We start from the raw sequence: 20263 nt of genomic DNA, 5'->3' as shown, positions 1-20263 counted from the left end.
GCTCTACCCATAGGGGGACCTCATTGGGCTCTACCCACAGGGGAACGTCATAGGGCTCTACCCATAGGGGAACCTCATAGGGCTCTACCCATAGGGGGACCTCATAGGGCTCTACCCATAGGGGAACCTCATAGGGCTCTACCCATAGTACTCTACCCAATAGGGGAAACCTCATAGGGCTCTACCCATAGGGGAACATAGGGCTCTACCCATAGGGGGACCTCATTGGGCTCTACCCACAGGGGAACCTCATAGGGCTCTACCCATAGGGGGACCTCATTGGGCTCTACCCACAGGGGAACCTCATAGGGCTCTACCCATAGGGGGACCTCATAGGGCTCTACCTACAGGGGAACCTCATAGGGCTCTACCCATAGGGGAACCTCATAGGGCTCTACCTACAGGGGAACCTCATAGGGCTCTACCCATAGGGGAACCTCATAGGGCTCTACCCATAGTACTCTACCCAATAGGGGAAACCTCATAGGGCTCTACCCATAGGGGAACCTCATAGGGCTCTACCCATAGGGGGACCTCATTGGGCTCTACCCACAGGGGAACCTCATAGGGCTCTACCCATAGGGGGACCTCATAGGGCTCTACCTACAGGGGAACCTCATAGGGCTCTACCCATAGGGGAACCTCATAGGGCTCTACCTACAGGGGAACCTCATAGGGCTCTACCCACAGGGGAACCTCATAGGGCTCTACCTACAGGGGAACCTCATAGGGCTCTACACACAGGGGAACCTCATAGGGCTCTACCCACAGGGGAACCTCATAGGGCTCTACCCATAGGGGAACCTCATAGGGCTCTACCCATAGGGGGAACTCATAGGGCTCTACCCATAGGGGAACCTCATAGGGCTCTACCCATAGGGCTCTACCCATAGGGAAACCTCATAGGGCTCTACCCATAGGGGGACCTCATAGGGCTCTACCCACAGGGGAACCTCATAGGGCTCTACCCACAGGGGAACCTCATAGGGCTTTACCCATAGGGGAACCTCATAGGGCTCTACCCATAGGGGGAACTCATAGCGCTCTACCCATAGGGGGAACTCATAGGGCTCTACCCATAGGGGAACTCATAGGGCTCTACCCATAGGGGAACCTCATAGGGCTCTACCCATAGGGGAAACTCATAGGGCTCTACCCATAGGGGAACCTCATAGGGCTCTACCCATCAGACTCTACCCATAGGGGAACCTTATAGGGCTCTACCCATAGTACTCTACCCATAGGGAATCCTCATAGGGCTCTACCAATAGGACTCTACTCATAGGGGAACCTCATAGGGCTCTACCCATAGGACTCTACCCATAGGGGAACCTCATAGGACTCTACCCATAAGGCTCTACCCATAGGAGTCAACCCATAGTACTCTACCCATAGGGGAACCTCATAGGGCTCTACCCATAGGGGAACCTCATAGGACTCTACCCATAGGGGAACCTCATAGGGCTCCACCCATAGGGGAAACTCATAGGGCTCTACCCATAGGACTCTACCCATAGGGGAACCTCATAGGGCTCTACCCATAGGGGAACCTCATAGGGCTCTACCCATAGGACTCTACCCATAGGGGAACCTCATAGGACTCTACCCATAGGGCTCTACCCATAGGGGAACCTCATAGGGCTCTACCCATAGGACTCTACCCATAGGGCTCTACCCATAGGGGAAACTCATAGGGCTCTACCCATAGGACTCTACCCATAGGGGAACCTCATAGGACTCTACCCATAAGGCTCTACCCATAGGAGTCAACCCATAGTACTCTACCCATAGGGGAACCTCATAGGGCTCTACCCATAGGGGAACCTCATAGGACTCTACCCATAGGGGAACCTCATAGGGCTCTACCCATAGGGCTCTACCCATAGGGGAACCTCATAGGGCTCTACCCATAGGGGAACCTCATAGGGCTCTACCCATAGGACTCTACCCATAGGGGAACCTCATAGGACTCTACCCATAGGGCTCTACCCATAGGGGAACCTCATAGGGCTCTACCCATAGGACTCTACCCATAGGGCTCTACCCATAGGGGAAACTCATAGGGCTCTACCCATAGGACTCTACCCATAGGGCTCTACCCATAGGGGAACCTCATAGGGCTCTACCCATAGGGGAAACTCATAGGGATCTACCCATAGGGGAAACTCATAGGGCTCTACCCATAGGGGAACCTCATAGGACTCTACCCATAGGGGAACCTCATAGGACTCTACCCATAGGGGAAACTCATAGGGCTCTACCCATAGGGGAAACTCATAGTGCTCTACCCATAGGGGAAACTCATAGGGCTCTACCCATAGGGCTCTACCCATAGGGGAAACTCATAGGGCTCTACCCATAGGGGAAACTCATAGGGATCTACCCATAGGGGAAACTCATAGGACTCTACCCATAGGGCTCTACCCATAGGGGAAACTCATAGGGCTCTACCCATAGGGCTCTACCCATAGGGGAAACTCATAGGGCTCTACCCATAGGACTACCCATAGGACTCTACCCATAGGACTACCCATAGGACTCTACCCATAGGGGAAACTCATAGGGATCTACCCATAGGGCTCTACCCATAGGGCTCTACCCATAGGACTACCCATAGGGCTCTACCCATAGGGGAACCTCATAGGACTCTACCCATAGGGGAACCTCATAGGGCTCTACCCATAGGGGAACATCATAGGGCTCTACCCATAGGGGAACCTCATAGGGCTCTACCCATAGGGGAACCTCATAGGGCTCTACCCATAGGACTCTACCCATAGGACTACCCATAGGGGAACCTCATAGGGCTCTACCCATAGGGCTCTAACCATAGGACTCTACCCATAGGGGAACCTCATAGGGCTCTACCCATAGAGGAACCTCATAGGGCTCTATCCTTAGGGGAACCTCATAGGGCTCTACCCATAGGACTCTACCCATAGGGGAACCTCATAGGGCTCTACCCATAGGGGAACCTCATAGGGCTCTACCCATAGGACTACCCATAGGACTCTACCCATAGGGCTCTACCCATAGGGGAACCTCATAGGGCTCTACCCATAGGGCTCTACCCATAGGACTCTACCCATAGGACTCTACCCATAGGGCTCTACCCATAGGGCTCTACCCATAGGGCTCTACCCATAGGACTACCCATAGGACTACCCATAGGGGAACCTCATAGGGCTCTACCCATAGGGCTCTACCCATAGGGGAACCTCATAGGGCTCTACCCATAGGACTCTACCCACAGGACTCTACCCATAGGACTTTACCCATAGGACTCTACCCATAGGGCTCTACCCATAGGACTTTACCCATAGGGCTCTACCCATAGGGCTCTACCCATAGGGCTCTACCCATAGGACTCTACCCATAGGACTACCCATAGGGGAACCTCATAGGGCTCTACCCATAGGACTCTACCCATAGGACTACCCATAGGGCTCTACCCATAGGGCTCTACCCATAGGGGAACCTCATAGGGCTCTACCCATAAGGCTTTACCCATAGGGCTCTACCCATAGGACTGCCCATAGGGCTCTACCCATAGGGCTCTACCCATAGGACTACCCATAGGACTCTACCCATAGGCTCTAACATAGGACTACCCACAGGACTCTACCCATAGGACTCTACCCACAGGACTCTACCCACAGGACTCTACCCACAGGACTCTACCCACAGGACTCTACCCACAGGACTCTACCCACAGGACTCTGGTCTAAAGTAGTGTGCTAAAAAGAGAATAGGTTCCATTTGGGTAGTAGACAGCCTTCGTGAAACCTGAGCTGGTGGTTTGTCTGTTGGGCTCCACTTAACTAGGGGTCCTGACAGCAGCTGCTGTGTTTCAGAGTCGTCCCAGGACTGCCGGAGTCTGCCCTGCCTGAACGGGGGTACGTGTGCGAAGGGCGACGACTCCCACATCTGCGACTGCGTAGCCGGGTTCAAGGGCAGGCAGTGTGAGCTGTGTGAGTTCACGCCTTCTGTCTCGGTCTCCACCACACGACACATTGACATTGGAGTGCCATACACGCTATTCAGCTGTCCCCGTAGAAAAACCACTTTAAAGAACCTTGTTGGTTCCAGGTAGAATCCTTTTGGTTCCGAGTAGAACCGTTTTGGGTTCCATGTAGCTCAGGTTGGTAGAGCATGCAACGCCAGGGTTGTTGGTTCGATTCCCAGGGTTGTGGGTTGTTGGTTCGATTCCCACGGGTGGCCAGTACAGGGCAAAAGTATGAGAAATGTATGTACTCACTACTGGGTAAGAGTATCTGCTAAATGACTAAAAATGTAAAAAATAAAAAATGTAATTGAACCCTTTCAACAGGGAGTTCTACATGGAACCCAAAATGGTTCTACCTGGAATCCAAAACGATTCTACTTGGAACCCAAAATGATTCTACATGGAACCCAAAATGGTTCTACTTGGAACCCAAAATGGTACTACCTGGAATCCAAAAGGGTTCTACCTGGAACCCAAAACGGTTCTACATGGAACCCAAAATGGTTCTACCTGGAATCCAAAACGGTTCTACCTGGAACCCAAAACGGTTCCCCTGTGGGGACAGCCGAAGAACCCTTTTGGAACCCTTTTTTTCTAGTTTAGCATAGAACAACTGCATGTTCTCTCAGATCAGCTGTCTTGGTTCTGGCAAAAAAACAGATTCAGATGTCTTCCTCATTGGAGGAAATCATTTCACAGCACCATAACTACCCAGCAACATCCTCACATAGAAAATAGAACGTTGCAAGACATAACTATAATATCACCATTCAGGTACAAAGCACTTCAGACAAAATAGGTTATTTTGAAATACAAGCTTTTCCTTTGGTTTGAACTTGTCCAATCATGTTCACCAGTAACGCAAGGTGTTATGCTGCAGCAGTGTAGGAGATGGCACACACACACGCACGCACGCACGCACGCACGCGCGCGCACGCACACACACACACACACACACACACACACACTTTTTAATAGAGTACCACAGTATGAGTCATAATTCCCATAAAACCTAGCGGTCAAACAGGGAAATGGTTCCAATTGGTTTTTTTTCACCATTCTTTTTTCCCGTAGAGGAATTTAGAAACACTTAAAATAAGGTCTGTGTTTTCGTGTAGACTTACCCTGGGATAACATTTTGATAACCGTGTAAATCTCTCTCGGACAAGGTGACTTTTGTAAATGCTTTATATTTGTCTGTATTATGGGTATTATACATATCAACTGTGGGGCTCTATACTGTACATTTCTCCATCCAAACAACCTCGGTCAAACTGTTTAAACATTTCTTTCCTAAACCCATCAATCACTAGGGAGGAGTGCCAAATTCCACCCTCCCTATCTCTCCTCTCTCTCATTCCTTCTCAGGCCCAATCCCCCTGTCTCTCTCTCTCTTTCTCTCTCTCTTCCTCCGATCAAATCTCTCTCTCTCCCTATCTCTTTCACCTTCTCTCTCTCATCCTCAGACCAAATCCCTGCACTCTCTCTCTCTCTCTCTCTCTCTCTCTCTCTCTCTCTCTCTCTCTCTTCCTCAGACCAAATCCCTTCTCTCTCTCTCTCTCTCTCTCTCTCTCTCTCTGTCTCACTTCCTCAGACCAAATCCCTGCACCTTCTCTCTCTCTCTCTCTCTTCCTCAGACCAAAATCCCTGCACCTTCTCTCTCTCTCTCTCTCTCTCTCTCTCTCTCTCTCTCTCTCTCTCTCTCTCTCTCTCTCTCACTTCCTCAGACCAAATCCCTCTCACCCTTTCTCTGTATCTCTCTCTCTCTCTCTCTCTCTCTCTCTCAGACCAAATCCCTCTCACCCTTTCTCTGTATCTTCTCTCTCTCTCTTTCTCTCTATCTTTCTGTTCATACCAAATCCCTCCCTCCCCTATCACTCTCCCTCCCTATGTCCCTCTCTCCCTCTTTCTTCCTCCCTTTGTCTCCTCACTCCCTCATGTCATATTTAACAGCCTTGTAACTGCCTCTTCCTCCAGAACTTCTCCCTCAGAAGAACCCTCTCAGTGCTTTAACACGTATATGTGTTTATCTTTGTCCTGCCACGACCACGTCTGTCCTGCAGTCTGCCAGCGAGTGCCCCACCCGTGTACCCGCCTTTACTCTGAAACAAAGAGCGTGCCCGTCTGGGTGGGCGAAGTCTGTCATTACCTGTGAGTGTCAAACAGTGGACATAGACCTCCTCTGCATGTTTATACCTGTCAGAATTGATTTCATATAGACTGTAAATCTCTTTATATGCTGATGTCTTCCCTGATTTGAGCCTAGTAAGAGACAGGTTACCTAGGGAAGGAAGCGATACGTCTTCCCTGATTTGAGCCCAGTAAGGGACAGGGTACCTAGGGAAGGAAGGGATACGTCTTCCCTGATTTGAGCCCAGTAAGAGACAGAGTACCTAGGGAAGGAACCGATACGTCTTCCCTGATTTGAGCCCAGTAAGAGACAGAGTACCTAGGAAAGGAACCGATACGTCTTCCCTGATTTGAGCCCAGTAAGAGACAGGGTACCTAGGGAAGGAAGAGATACGTCTTCCCTGATTTGAGCCCAGTAAGAGACACGGTACCTAGGGAAGGAAGAGATACGTCTTCCCTGATTTGAGCCCAGTAAGAGACAGGGTACCTAGGGAAGGAAGAGATACGTCTTCCCTGATTTGAGCCCAGTAAGAGACAGAGTACCTAGGGAAGGAAGCGATACGTCTTCCCTGATTTGAGCCCAGTAAGAGACAGAGTACCTAGGGAAGGAAGCGATACGTCTTCCCTGATTTGAGCCCAGTAAGAGACAGAGTACCTAGGGAAGGAAGGGATACGTCTTCCCTGATTTGAGCCCAGTAAGAGACAGAGTACCTAGGGAAGGAAGCGATACGTCTTCCCTGATTTGAGCCCAGTAAGGGACAGGGTACCTAGGGAAGGAAGGGATACTGTAAGCACACTGACACCTGTTAAATATAGTACTAGTATAACTTAATTCATTTCCAGAATGTAAATTGGTTTCATCCCCACAAGAAGCATGTTGAATAATCTGTATATATATATACTTTGTATGTTTAGTAGATAAGCCATTGTTTTTCTCCCCAGGTATAAAAGGACGTATAAAGTCCAGCAGGATGTTTGCTATCGAGAGATCTGTGAACCACCGCTGCTTCCCAAGAAAAGCCCCAGTGAGTTTAATTGAACAGTTCAAGTCACCGAAGGAAGTCATTCTTTAGGCTTTAATATAATCATATTCTTGTTTTCACATGTCATTATTCTCTGTTTGGACAGACAGAAGAACTAACAGGCAACATTAATGGTTGGTACACAGACATTACAATGAGCAATCTACTGAAATATACTGATTTAATTTAAAATGTAATACAATTTGCTTTGGCTTCAGTTAAAATAAAATGGATATGTTCTACTTTCAGAAAGCTAATCTTGGATGACCCATGTTGCCCCAGAGATTGGCCTGTGTGATGACCCATGTTGCCCCAGAGATTGGCCTGTGTGATGACCCATGTTGCAAAGAGATTGGCCTGTGTGATGACCCATGTTGCCCCAGAGATTGGCCTGTGTGATGACCCATGTTGCCCAGAGATTGGCCTGTGTGATGACCCATGTTGCCCAGAGATTGGCCTGTGTGATGACCCATGTTGCCCAGAGATTGGCCTGTGTGTTGACCCATGTTGCCCAGAGATTGGCCTATGTGATGACCCATGTTGCCCAGAGATTGGCCTGTGTGATGACCCATGTTGCCCAGAGATTGGCCTGTGTGATGACCCATGTTGCCCCAGAGATTGGCCTGTGTGATGACCCATGTTGCCCAGAGATTGGCCTGTGTGATGACCCATGTTGCCCAGAGATTGGCCTGTGTGATGACCCATGTTGCCCAGAGATTGGCCTGTGTGATGACCCATGTTGCCCAGAGATTGGCCTGTGTGATGACCCATGTTGCCCCAGAGATTGGCCTGTGTGATGACCCATGTTGCCCCAGAGATTGGCCTGTGTGATGACCCATGTTGCCCCAGAGATTGGCCTGTGTGATGACCCATGTTGCCCCAGAGATTGGCCTGTGTGATGACCCATGTTGCCCAGAGGTTGGCCTGTTGTAGCCGCAGCTTGAATGAGGATTCTGGAGGAAGCTAACAAGTGGAACATGATTGACCCCCACAACCATCAATGACATTTGGCCCCAGAATCATCAATAATTTCGAACTATTCTATGTCATATTTTTACAGAATTTTCACTCATGACGGATGACAAATGTACCGTAAACAGTCCACATCCGTGTAAAATCAGAACATTATACATACCTCATGTCTCACACGTTGGCAGTTTAGTCCCTCCGCTCAGGGAAATGTGTATATTGTCTGTTTCATCACAAGCAACCCTATTTAAAATCTGTCTCGATTGATTTTTAACAACAAATTGAACTGTTTTACCTCTTAGCCAAAAAACATATTCAGCAATCAGTACTGGAAAATAAGTGCCTGTCTTTATGTCTTTCAACTCTAACCCTACGTCACTACTAGCTATCATGTACATAGTGTTTATAGGCTGTTTTGTAGGTGAATATTTTAAATAATTAAAATGTAAAAAAAATGTTATTTTCGTGTCATTTCATATTTATTTCAAATGTAATTGTGCAGGAATGTCTATAGCTTCAATATGTTTTTTGTGTGAATAAAGTAGACTGTATAACAGACACCTATTGGAAGGTAGGGCCTCTATTTGAAGATGAGTTCTCTGCATGTATAGTATTGCAGTAGCCCACCACACGGTGTCTATGTCTACACCGCATCAATGTGATATTTTTGGGCATTATGCATTGATGGATTCAAATCAAATTGTATTTATCACATGCGCTGAATAGAACTGGTGTAGACTTTACAGTGAAATTCTTAGTTAGGAAACCTTTCCTAACGATGCAGAGTTTAAAAATAATAATACAAAATAAAATAGTAACTAACACAAGAGGAATAAAATACAATACACAAGAATGGAGCTATATACAGGAAGTACCAGATCAATGTGGAGCTATATACAGGAAGTACCAGATCAATGTGGAGCTATATACAGGGAGTACCAGATCAATGTGGATCTATATACAGGAAGTACCAGTACCAGATCAATGTGGAGCTATATACAGGAAGTACCAGATCAATGAGGAGCTATATAGAGGAAGTACCAGTACCAGATCAATGTGGAGCTACAGTATATATAGGAAGTACCAGATCAATGTGGAGCTATATACAGGAAGTACAAGTACCAGATCAATGTGGAGCTATATACAGGAAGTACAAGTACCAGATCAATGTGGAGCTATATACAGGAAGTACAATTACCAGATCAATGTGGAGCTATATACAGGAAGTACCAGTACCAGATCAATGTGGAGCTATATACAGGAAGTACAAGTACCAGATCAATGTGGAGCTATATACAGGAAGTACCAGTACCAGATCAATGTGGAGTTATATACAGGAAGTACCAGATCAATGTGGATCTATATACAGGAAGTACAAGTACCAGATCAATGTGGAGCTATATACAGGAAGTACCAGTACCAGATCAATGTGGATCTATATACAGGAAGTACCAGTACCAGATCAATGTGGAACTATATACAGGAAGTACAAGTACCAGATCAATGTGGAACTATATACAGGAAGTACCAGTACCAGATCAATGTGGAGCTATATACAGGGAGTACCAGTACCAGATCAATGTGGAGCTATATACAGGGAGTACCAGATCAATGTGGAGCTATATACAGGGAGTACCAGATCAATGTGGAGCTATATACAGGGAGTACCAGTACCAGATCAATGTGGAGTTATATACAGGAAGTACCAGTACCAGATCAATGTGGAGTTATATACAGGGAGTACCAGTACCAGATCACTGTGCAGGGGTATGAGGTATTTGAGGTAGATACAGTATGTACATGAAGACAGGGTAAAGTGACTTGGCATCAGGATAGATAATAATAAGGTATTTGAGGTAGATATGTACATGAAGGCAGGGTAAAGTGACTAGGCATCAGGATAGATAATAATAATAAGGTATTTGAGGTAGATATCTACATGAAGGCAGGGTAAAGGGACCAGGCATCAGGATAGATAATAATAAGGTATTTGAGGTAGATATGTACATGAAGGCAGGGTAAAGTGACTAGACATCAGGATAGATAATAATAAGGTATTTGAGGTAGATATGTACATGAAGGCAGGGTAAAGTGACTAGACATCAGGATAGATAATAATAAGGTATTTGAGGTAGATATGTACATGAAGGCAGGGTAAAGTGACCAGGCATCAGGATAGATAATAATAAGGTATTTGAGGTAGATATGTACATGAAGGCAGGGTAAAGTGACTAGGCATCAGGATAGATAATAATAAGGTATTTGAGGTAGATATGTACATGAAGGCAGGGTAAAGTGACCAGGCATCAGGATAGATAATAATAAGGTATTTGAGGTAGATATGTACATGAAGGCAGGGTAAAGTGACTAGACATCAGGATAGATAATAATAAGGTATTTGAGGTAGATATGTACATGAAGGCAGGGTAAAGTGACCAGGCATCAGGATAGATAATAATAAGGTATTTGAGGTAGATATGTACATGAAGGCAGGGTAAAGTGACCAGGCATCAGGATAGATAATAATAAGGTATTTGAGGTAGATATGTACATGAAGGCAGGGTAAAGTGACTAGGCATCAGGATATATAATAATAAGGAATTTGAGGTAGATATGTACATGAAGGCAGGGTAAAGTGACTAGACATCAGGATAGATAATAATAAGGTATTTGAGGTAGATATGTACATGAAGGCAGGGTAAAGTGACTAGACATCAGGATAGATAATAATAAGGAATTTGAGGTAGATATGTACATGAAGGCAGGGTAAAGTGACTAGACATCAGGATATATAATAATAAGGTATTTGAGGTAGATATGTACATGAAGGCAGGGTAAAGTGACTAGGCATCAGGATAGATAATAATAAGGTATTTGAGGTAGATATGTACATGAAGGCAGGGTAAAGTGACTAGACATCAGGATAGATAATAATAAGGAATTTGAGGTAGATATGTACATGAAGGCAGGGTAAAGTGACTAGACATCAGGATATATAATAATAAGGTATTTGAGGTAGATATGTACATGAAGGCAGGGTAAAGTGACTAGACATCAGGATATATAATAATAAGGTATTTGAGGTAGATATGTACATGAAGGCAGGGTAAAGTGACTAGGCATCAGGATAGATAATAATAAGGTATTTGAGGTAGATATGTACATGAAGGCAGGGTAAAGTGACCAGGCATCAGGATAGATAATAATAAGGTATTTGAGGTAGATATGTACATGAAGGCAGGGTAAAGTGACTAGACATCAGGATAGATAATAATAAGGAATTTGAGGTAGATATGTACATGAAGGCAGGGTAAAGTGACTAGACATCAGGATAGATAATAAGGTATTTGAGGTAGATATGTACATGAAGGCAGGGTAAAGTGACTAGGCATCAGGATAGATAATAATAAGGTATTTGAGGTAGATATGTACATGAAGGCAGGGTAAAGTGACCAGGCATCAGGATAGATAATAATAAGGTATTTGAGGTAGATATGTACATGAAGGCAGGGTAAAGTGACTAGACATCAGGATAGATAATAATAAGGAATTTGAGGTAGATATGTACATGAAGGCAGGGTAAAGTGACTAGACATCAGGATAGATAATAAGGTATTTGAGGTAGATATGTACATGAAGGCAGGGTAAAGTGACTAGGCATCAGGATAGATAATAATAAGGTATTTGAGGTAGATATGTACATGAAGGCAGGGTAAAGTGACTAGACATCAGGATAGATAATAATAAGGTATTTGAGGTAGATATGTACATGAAGGCAGGGTAAAGTGACTAGGCATCAGGATAGATAATAATAAGGTATTTGAGGTAGATATGTACATGAAGGCAGGGTAAAGTGACTAGGCATCAGGATAGATAATAATAAGGTATTTGAGGTAGATATGTACATGAAGGTAGGGTAAAGTGACTAGGCATCAGGATAGATAATAATAAGGTATTTGAGGTAGATATGTACATGAAGGTAGGGTAAAGTGACTAGGCATCAGGATAGATAATAATAAGGTATTTGAGGTAGATATGTACATGAAGGTAGGGTAAAGTGACTAGACATCAGGATAGATAAGAGTAAAATAAAGAACAGAGTAGCAGCAGCAAACGATGGCAGAAGCTGTCTCTGAGCCTGTTGGTCCGACAGCCGATGCTCCAGTACCGTTTGTCGGACGGTAGCAGGGTGAACAGTCTATGGCTTGAGTGGCTGGAGTCTTTGGGTCATTTTCCGGGCCTTCCTCTGACACCACCTGATATAGAGGTCCTGGATGGCAGGGAGCTCAGTCCCAGTGATGTACTGTACCGCTTGCCATACCAAGCGGCGATGCAGCCAGTCAAGATGCTGTCAATGGTGCTGTTGTAGAACTTTTTGAGAATCTCAGGGCCCATGTCAAATGTTTTCAGCCTCCTGAGTGGGAAGAGGTACTGCCGTGCCCTCTTCACGACTGAGCGGGTGTGTGGAAGACCATGTTAAGTCCTTAGTGATGTGGACGCCAAACATCTTGAAGCTCTCTACCCCGCTCCACAACAGCCTTGTCGATGTGGATGGGGGGGGTGCTCTCCCCTCTTTCTCCTGAAAGAGCTCAATTGTGGCTGTGCTGCAATTGTACTGTTGAAATAGGGAAACAGTTCAAATAGTCCAAACATCGTTCCATTAGAGGGCCAAGTAACATTTGAATCAATCACACACCTATGATGTTACCTGCGGCGTGTTTGTTTGATGAGAATCCATTGCGTTATTCAATCAAACTAGTCGTATGTGTCGTTATACAAAGTAGACTGTAAATTACCATTCATCTGCATGCTAGAAAGGATCTATTCAGTTCCCCCCGAAATGCTATCAGGCGCGTTTCCCGGACCCTGGATCCTGTCATCAACGAGCACCCTCGTTGTCCCCTCCCTCCAGTGAAAGCTGAGATTACTAGGGGAAGGAACAACAAGGACCATGAAAGGACAAACCTGGATGTTATTTTGGGGAAAATCGTTACTATTTATCCTAACGGGTTCTCAAATTAAACATATCTAAGTAGGGTAATATACGCAAAGGATAGTGAATACAGAATTGTATCCAAACCTTCGCAAACGTGACAAAGACAAAAACGAACCGCATAAACGCGGTCCGAGTTATCGCAGTCTGTCCGAAGTTAGTTAGCTTGTTCGGCTAATCAGTTAGCTAACGGTAGCTAGCCTGCTAACTAACAAGAACCAGGGAGACACCGCGGTTGAACAACGAGTAGTAATGTTGCCTTTAAAAGTGTACTTGAACTACGGATGATAAATACATCGAGGATTTGGAAACAAGGTGGAAACAAATCGACTTTTTTTTCCCGAAGAAGCGCAACAACCTACAAGACAACTGAAATGTTGGGGAAGCGGGGACTGGTTCGCCGCTGCCGCAGCCTCTCCGTGTATCGAGACTGGACAAATTCGGTCCAGTGGAGCCTCGGAGTTTTCTTTTTCCTGCTGTTGCTGGAAGGGACCTTGTGCCTCGCCAACCCCAACCCCAGCACTAGCAGTGCCCCTGCTCTGGGCATCAACAATCGCCCCAGTGTCAACGTCTACATGAGCGAGGAGGAGGTCAAGAAGCTTTTGGGTAAGAACCAGTGGCATGGCCCATTTTTTAAAATACCTAGTTGTCTACCTGTGAGCTAATCAAAACTATTTACTGGAGTGTTGAGAGGGGTGTATACCATGGCTAGCCAGCTACCGTTAGCCGCCAGCAAACCCCGAACACAAGAAGTTAAGGAGTTAGCTACACCGGCTGGGTTGATCGCTACTAGGTAGCTGTCTATCTTGTAGAATATACAGTTTAGTCCATTGAATATGGCCCGCTGAGGATGTGGTCTTTTTCAAGACGCCTCATAGTTTCTGGAATACAAAATGTAGCTAAGCTCCCTGGGAGACAAAAGTGCTAATGTAATTTAACATCAAGCAGATACACGCCAACAAGTTAGCCACGTCTTTTGCTTGCAAAGTTAAAAAGTTGACCCATTAAAAACAAGTAGTAAGTCATTGTGATTTAACATGTAGTTTTGGTATATATGCTCAACACGTGATTCGTACATTGTTATATACAGATTCACCCATAAGGGAATGAATACCTTGGTGCAAAATACGTCAAGTGTGGCTTATTGAGTGAAGTGAACATTAGTAACATGGAAAATGGTTGAAAGGAGAGATGTAGTATTTTTTCCCCCCGATCCAAACCCCATGTCTTTTAGGAACTAATTATGCTAAGAGGAAACATATGAAATGAGGACAGGGACCACTTTGTATTGAAGGAATGATGAGACTGCTGCAAGATTTAAAGCCAGGCCATATTGCCAGGCTAACGTACATCCAGAGCCAAACACATGCATCATATTCTTTAGACTCTAAAAAAACGGAATCTGAGCTGTAGTTTAGACCTAAACCGTCATATAATGACTATTCCAGATACATAAGAGCCATATGGACTGTAAAGGCCTTATTCCAAACATGGGGTCTTCTTGCTTGGGACTGTGCTTTGGATTTCTCATTCAGGGTTGTTTTACAAAGCCTGGTCCCAGATCTGTTTCCTGCTTTTTACCATCTCCTATGTAAACATGATGATAGCACAAACAGACTGGCACTCAGGCTAGTTGTAACAGGATCAGGGATAAGGCCACCCGATTGTTGTGACTGTTTGAGTTGTTTTTAATATGGGGTTTGTTAGTTTGCGACGTGCACTAGGCCAGGCAGGCAGGCGGTCGAGTGGCAGTTAGTTTGGAACCAGTCATTAACATGGTGCCTACCGAAGGGGTTTGAATATGCTGGAGCAACAATTTCCTAGAGGAGAGAGGGAGTCATTAACATGGTGCCTACTGAAGGGGTTTGCAATGCTGGAGCAACCATTTCCTAGAGGAGAGAGGGAGTCATTAACATGGTGCCTACTGAAGGGGTTGAATATGCTGGAGCAACCCTTCCCTACAGGAGAGAGGGAGTCATTAACATGGTGCCTACTGAAGGGGTTGAATATGCTGGAGCAACCCTTCCCTACAGGAGAGAGGGAGTCATTAACATGGTGCCTACTGAAGGGGTTTGAATATGCTGGAGCAACCATTTCCTAGAGGAGAGAGGGAGTCATTAACATGGTGCCTACTGAAGGGGTTTGACCAGGGCCTATGGCACCCTATTCCCTATATAGTGCCCTACTTTTGACCAGGACCCATGGCACCCTATTCCCTATATAGTGCCCTACATTTGACCAGGACCCATGGCACTCTATTCCCTATATAGTGCCCTACTTTTGACCAGGACCCATGGCACCCTATTCCCTATATAGTGCCCTACATTTGACCAGGGCCCATGGCACCCTATTCCCTATATAGTGCCCTACTTTTGACCAGGGCCTATGACACCCTATTCCCTATATAGTGCCCTACTTTTGACCAGGGCCCATGGCACCCTATTCCCTATATAGTGCCCTACTTTTGACCAGGGCCTATGACACCCTATTCCCTATATAGTGCCCTACTTTTGACCAGGGCTAATAGGAAAAGGGTTCCATTTGGCACACATTATGCTAATATGCATTATGCTAAATAATATATATATATATTATAAGCAAGCCATTTATCAGGCGCTTTATCCAAAGCGACTCACATAGGGCAACGCACAATTGGCCCAGCGTCATCCGGGTTTGGCCGGGGTAGGCCGTCATTGTAAATAAGAATCGCCTATGCGTGCATACATTTTACGTACGGGTGATCCCGGGAATCGAACCCCACTACCTTGTGCGTTACAAGCACCATGCCCTATCAACTGAGCTACTGAGGACCACGTGTACTATAACGTAAGAACCCCCCCCCCCCCCCCCCACACACACACAATGCTGTCTGTTGCTTGGTTACTTGTGTTTTCTTAATGCTGTCTGTCTGCAACCACGTCCCCAGGCTCAAAGTACTGGTGAATGGACCTGCTTGACAGTGTGGGACTGTTTGGAACTTAAAGGGGCGTGTGGATTTATTAAGGGACATCAAATGCGAATCACACAACTGAGACGTGGCTCTAAATGGAGCAAACCGTATTAGACCGTATTCTATCATTAGTCACTTTTAAATAATGTCACTTTAAATAATGTTTACATATCTTACATTACTCATATCACATGTATATACTGTATTTTATACCATCTATTGCATCTTGCCGATGCCACTCTGTCATTGATCATCCATATATTGAGTATATATTCCTATTCCATCCCATTAGATTTGTGTATATTAGGTAGTTGTTGGGGAATTGTTAGATTACTTGTTAGATATTACTGCACTGTCGGATCTAGAAGCACAAGCATTTCGCTACACTCGTTTTAACATCTGCTAACCATGTGTATGTGACCAATAAGGATTTGTTTTGATTTGAGGTGGGACTTTGAAAAATGGTCGAAAAGCGCATATCTTTTACTGTTAACAGTTGTAGTTTTTCCAGCAACAAACAGAAACAACACACGAATGGCAGAACATACAAAACATAGTGGGAGGGGATGTGCATCATAACATTATTTAAAATACAGGTTTTTATTTCATACAATTTTTTATAATTTGCAGATATTCCAAGTATAGACAACAGGATTTAAACTTGAATTTGTACATTTCCCGAGTCCAAGAACTTGCGTACAGTGTCTCAGTGACCGTGCACACCTAAATGGAAGTCCTTGAGCAGGCAAGCTTTATGTTCCATGTATAAAAGGTCTAAGTTAGTCTTCCAACCAGCGGTCCACAGAAAAATAATTTAACTTACGTGTCTTCCAATTAAGAAGAATGATTTGTCTTGACTGAAAGACAACCCAATGATAACAAAATGATTCTTAACATTAGACAGTGTATTTTCCTGCTCTTTTACCAAGTAAACATGAGATGGGACACGCTGGAAATTGGACACCAACAATTTTTTGGGGGGACAAAACTGAAATAACTTCAGACCAATGTTTTCACTACAGGGCATTTCCACAACATGTGGAGTAGAGCTGTTGCTTGCTACCACAGTTGTGGTAGCATGAGTTAGATTTTTATCCATTTTGAAATATGTACCGGGGCGATATAGACTCTACACAATATCTTGAACTGAATGGCCTGACCCCTTCTCCAAATAGTGTTGTGACGAGGGGAGAGAAGTGTTCAGGTCACACTCCCATCCTAACCGAATGAGGGGAATATGCATTTGAGATACCCCCCCCCCCCCCAAAAAAAATCTATTTTTATTTATTTATTTACTATAAATATCTGCTACAGTTCTTCTCACGGAGGCAGCTTTCCTGAGGTTCTGATCCCAATCAGAGGATAAAGAAGTCACTCAAACTATAATCTGCCCTTCACTTGGGGAAAATTATAGAATATAATCTTTAATAATCTGAATATATGAAATACTGTGGCTTTGCCAGGTGTCTACTATTAAAAGTGTTTCTCTCAGCTGTAAAACAGGGGGTAATGCCAGATTGGATAAACAGTCCTTTTTTACTTCCAACCTTCTGTCCAGCATCTTAAATCCCCAACTGCCCCTTGACAGTGTAATTATCAGGTTGTCGTGTACCGTGGTTGAGGCTGTAGCGTCGTTGAGGCTGTACCGTCGTTGAGGCTGTACCGTCGTTGAGGCTGTACCGTCGTTGAGGCTGTACCGTCGTTGAGGCTGTACCGTCGTTGAGGCTGTGGCGTGGTTGAGGCTGTAGCGTCGTTGAGGCTGTACCGTGGTTGAGGCTGTACCGTGGTTGAGGCTGTAGCGTCGTTGAGGCTGTACCGTCGTTGAGGCTGTACCGTCGTTGAGGCTGTAGCGTCGTTGAGGCTGTAGCGTCGTTGAGGCTGTACCGTGGTTGAGGCTGTAGCGTCGTTGAGGCTGTAGCGTCGTTGAGGCTGTACCGTGGTTGAGGCTGTAGCGTGGTTGAGGCTGTAGCGTGGTTGAGGCTGTAGCGTGGTTGAGGCTGTAGCGTGGTTGAGGCTGTAGCGTGGTTGAGGCTGTAGCGTGGTTGAGGCTGTAGCGTGGTTGAGGCTGTAGCGTGGTTGAGGCTGTAGCGTGGTTGAGGCTGTAGCGTGGTTGAGGCTGTAGCGTGGTTGAGGCTGTAGCGTGGTTGAGGCTGTAGCGTGGTTGAGGCTGTAGCGTGGTTGAGGCTGTAGCGTGGTTGAGGCTGTAGCGTGGTTGAGGCTGTAGCGTGGTTGAGGCTGTAGCGTGGTTGAGGCTGTAGCATGGTTGAGGCTGTGCCATCGTTGATGCCAGGTGAACAAACCTGTGCAGTGACATCATCTCCTCTAATCACACCCAGCTACCGATCTTACATTCTGATCTGTAAGTCCATGTAAGGGGATATCTTTAATTGTGATAATTATACAAGAATACATCTGGGACACCCAGCCCACCTTTTTGAATCTAGGTACAGTCAGTTACCTATCTATATACCCTATCCTGGGTTTCTGATTGTTCTTTAAGAACTGTGAGGAGAGAGTTTTAGCTCCTAAAACCATGACTGGAGACAGGCTAGGTAATGCATCTGTGCCCCTTACAGATATGGGGAGAGCTGTCTATCTCTTAGGTTACCTTCACTTCCTTGGGGATAACATTGTCTAAATGATTACCGCACCGTGGCACTCACGTCTGTAGCCATGAAGTGCTTTGAAAGGCTGGTCATGGCTCACATCAACAGCATCTTCAAGGACACCCTAGACCCACTCCAATTTGCATACCGCCCCAACAGATCCACAGATGACGCAATCTCTATTGCACTCCACACTGCCCTTTCCCACCTGGACAAAAGGAACACCTATGTTAGAATGCTGTTCATTGACTACAGCTCAGAGTTTAACACCATAGTGCCCACAAAGCTCATCAATAAGCTCAGGACTCTGGGACTAAACACCTCTCTCTGCAACTGGATCCTGGACTTCCTGACGGGCCACCCCCAGGTGGTAAGGGTAGGGTAACAACACGTCTGCCACGCTTATCCTCAACACGGGGGCCCCTCAGGGGAGCATGCTCAGTCCCCTCCTGTATTCCCTGTTCACTCACGGCCGGACAGGCCCCCATTAACATCGACGGGACTGTAGTGGAGCGGGTCGAGAGTTTCAAGTTCCTTGGTGTCCACATCACCAACAAACTATTATGGTCCAAACACACCAAGACAGTCATGGAGAGGGCACAAAAAAACCTTTTCCCCCTCGGGAGACTGAAAAGATTTGGCATGGGTCCCCAGATCCTCAAAGTTCAACAGCTGCACCATCGAGAGCATCCTGATTGGTTGCATCACCGCCTGGTATGGCAACTGCTCTGCATTTGACCGCAAGGCGCTACAGAGGGTAATGCGTACGGCCCAGTACATCACTGGGGACCGAGCTTCCTGCCATATCCACGACCAATATAATAGGCGGTGTCAGAGGAAAGCCCATAAAATTGTCAGAGACTCCAGTCACCCAAGTTATAGACTGTTTTCTCTGCTACCGTACAGCAAGTGGTACCGGAGCGCCAAGTCTAGGACCTAAAGGCTCCTCAACAGCTTCTAGCCCCAAGCCATAAGACTGCTGAACAATTCATACAAATCGCCACCGGACAATTACATTGATTTGATGACCTGGACGACTCTAGGTCCGTTTAGGTTGAATATATTAGTTATGGGGGGGATACTATATGAATTATTATATACTTCATACCACCAGCCTTCCAAGCAAATGGAGGACCCACTAAGTCAGGCTGTAATGTGTAAACAGGCATAGTCTCACTCTCTATCTTATATCCTGAAAGAAGACCAAAGAGAACCAAAGCAGTCAATCAGCTTTAAGACTACCGGTAGGGAGATTGCAGGGTGAGTAGAATGTCGTCAGCATATAGATTCAATGTGAAGTTATATTCATACATGCTAATCTGAGATGGTCCATCTCAGCTGGTGTAGTATTAACGGGCGGGTAGTATTAACGGGCGGGGGGGACTCTCGTTCCTGGGATGGTCTTGGTGCACTCGTTTAATCTCGGGGGACTGGTTCGATGTCGGGCCGCCCCAGTATGTAGCGGGAGATCTTGTTGAGGAGGGGATAGATGTTGCCTGTCTTGTGGCTTTTGTTCAGGATGTTCATGGATTTGTTCATGTTGTCAAGTTTTAGTGTGTTAAGTGTCTGGGCCCATTTGTTTGGAGT

At 45.8% G+C, this 20263-nt stretch overlaps 2 protein-coding genes across 5 annotated transcripts in view; both read left to right on the top strand.

The window, feature by feature from the left end:
- The window catches only part of LOC129867633 (sushi, nidogen and EGF-like domain-containing protein 1), a 115194-nt gene extending 106607 nt beyond the window's left edge, over positions 1-8587 (top strand). For 2 of the 3 annotated variants that reach the window (XM_055941158.1, XM_055941159.1), the window contains 5 exons: positions 3855-3971; positions 6070-6157; positions 7079-7161; positions 7265-7292; positions 7408-8587. In XM_055941158.1, the coding sequence (XP_055797133.1) occupies positions 3855-3971; positions 6070-6157; positions 7079-7161; positions 7265-7290 (314 nt within the window). In that variant the 3' untranslated portion in view covers positions 7291-7292; positions 7408-8587. The remainder of the gene's footprint in view (positions 1-3854; positions 3972-6069; positions 6158-7078; positions 7162-7264; positions 7293-7407) is intronic. The other variant, XM_055941160.1, reaches the window with a different exon arrangement.
- A 4406-nt stretch (positions 8588-12993) lies between these two features.
- LOC129867631 (tyrosine-protein kinase RYK-like) overlaps positions 12994-20263 on the top strand; it is a 211725-nt gene continuing 204455 nt past the window's right edge. For both annotated transcript variants that reach the window (XM_055941157.1, XM_055941154.1), the window contains exon 1: positions 12994-13726. In XM_055941157.1, coding sequence (XP_055797132.1) covers positions 13405-13726 — 322 coding nt within the window. In that variant the 5' untranslated portion in view covers positions 12994-13404. The remainder of the gene's footprint in view (positions 13727-20263) is intronic.

The sequence above is a fragment of the Salvelinus fontinalis genome, chromosome 12, assembly GCF_029448725.1.
Source record: "Salvelinus fontinalis isolate EN_2023a chromosome 12, ASM2944872v1, whole genome shotgun sequence".
Lineage (NCBI taxonomy): Eukaryota > Metazoa > Chordata > Actinopteri > Salmoniformes > Salmonidae > Salvelinus > Salvelinus fontinalis.
Note: the sequence above shows the minus strand (reverse complement) of the source record. Positions and strands in the feature narration are given on the sequence as shown.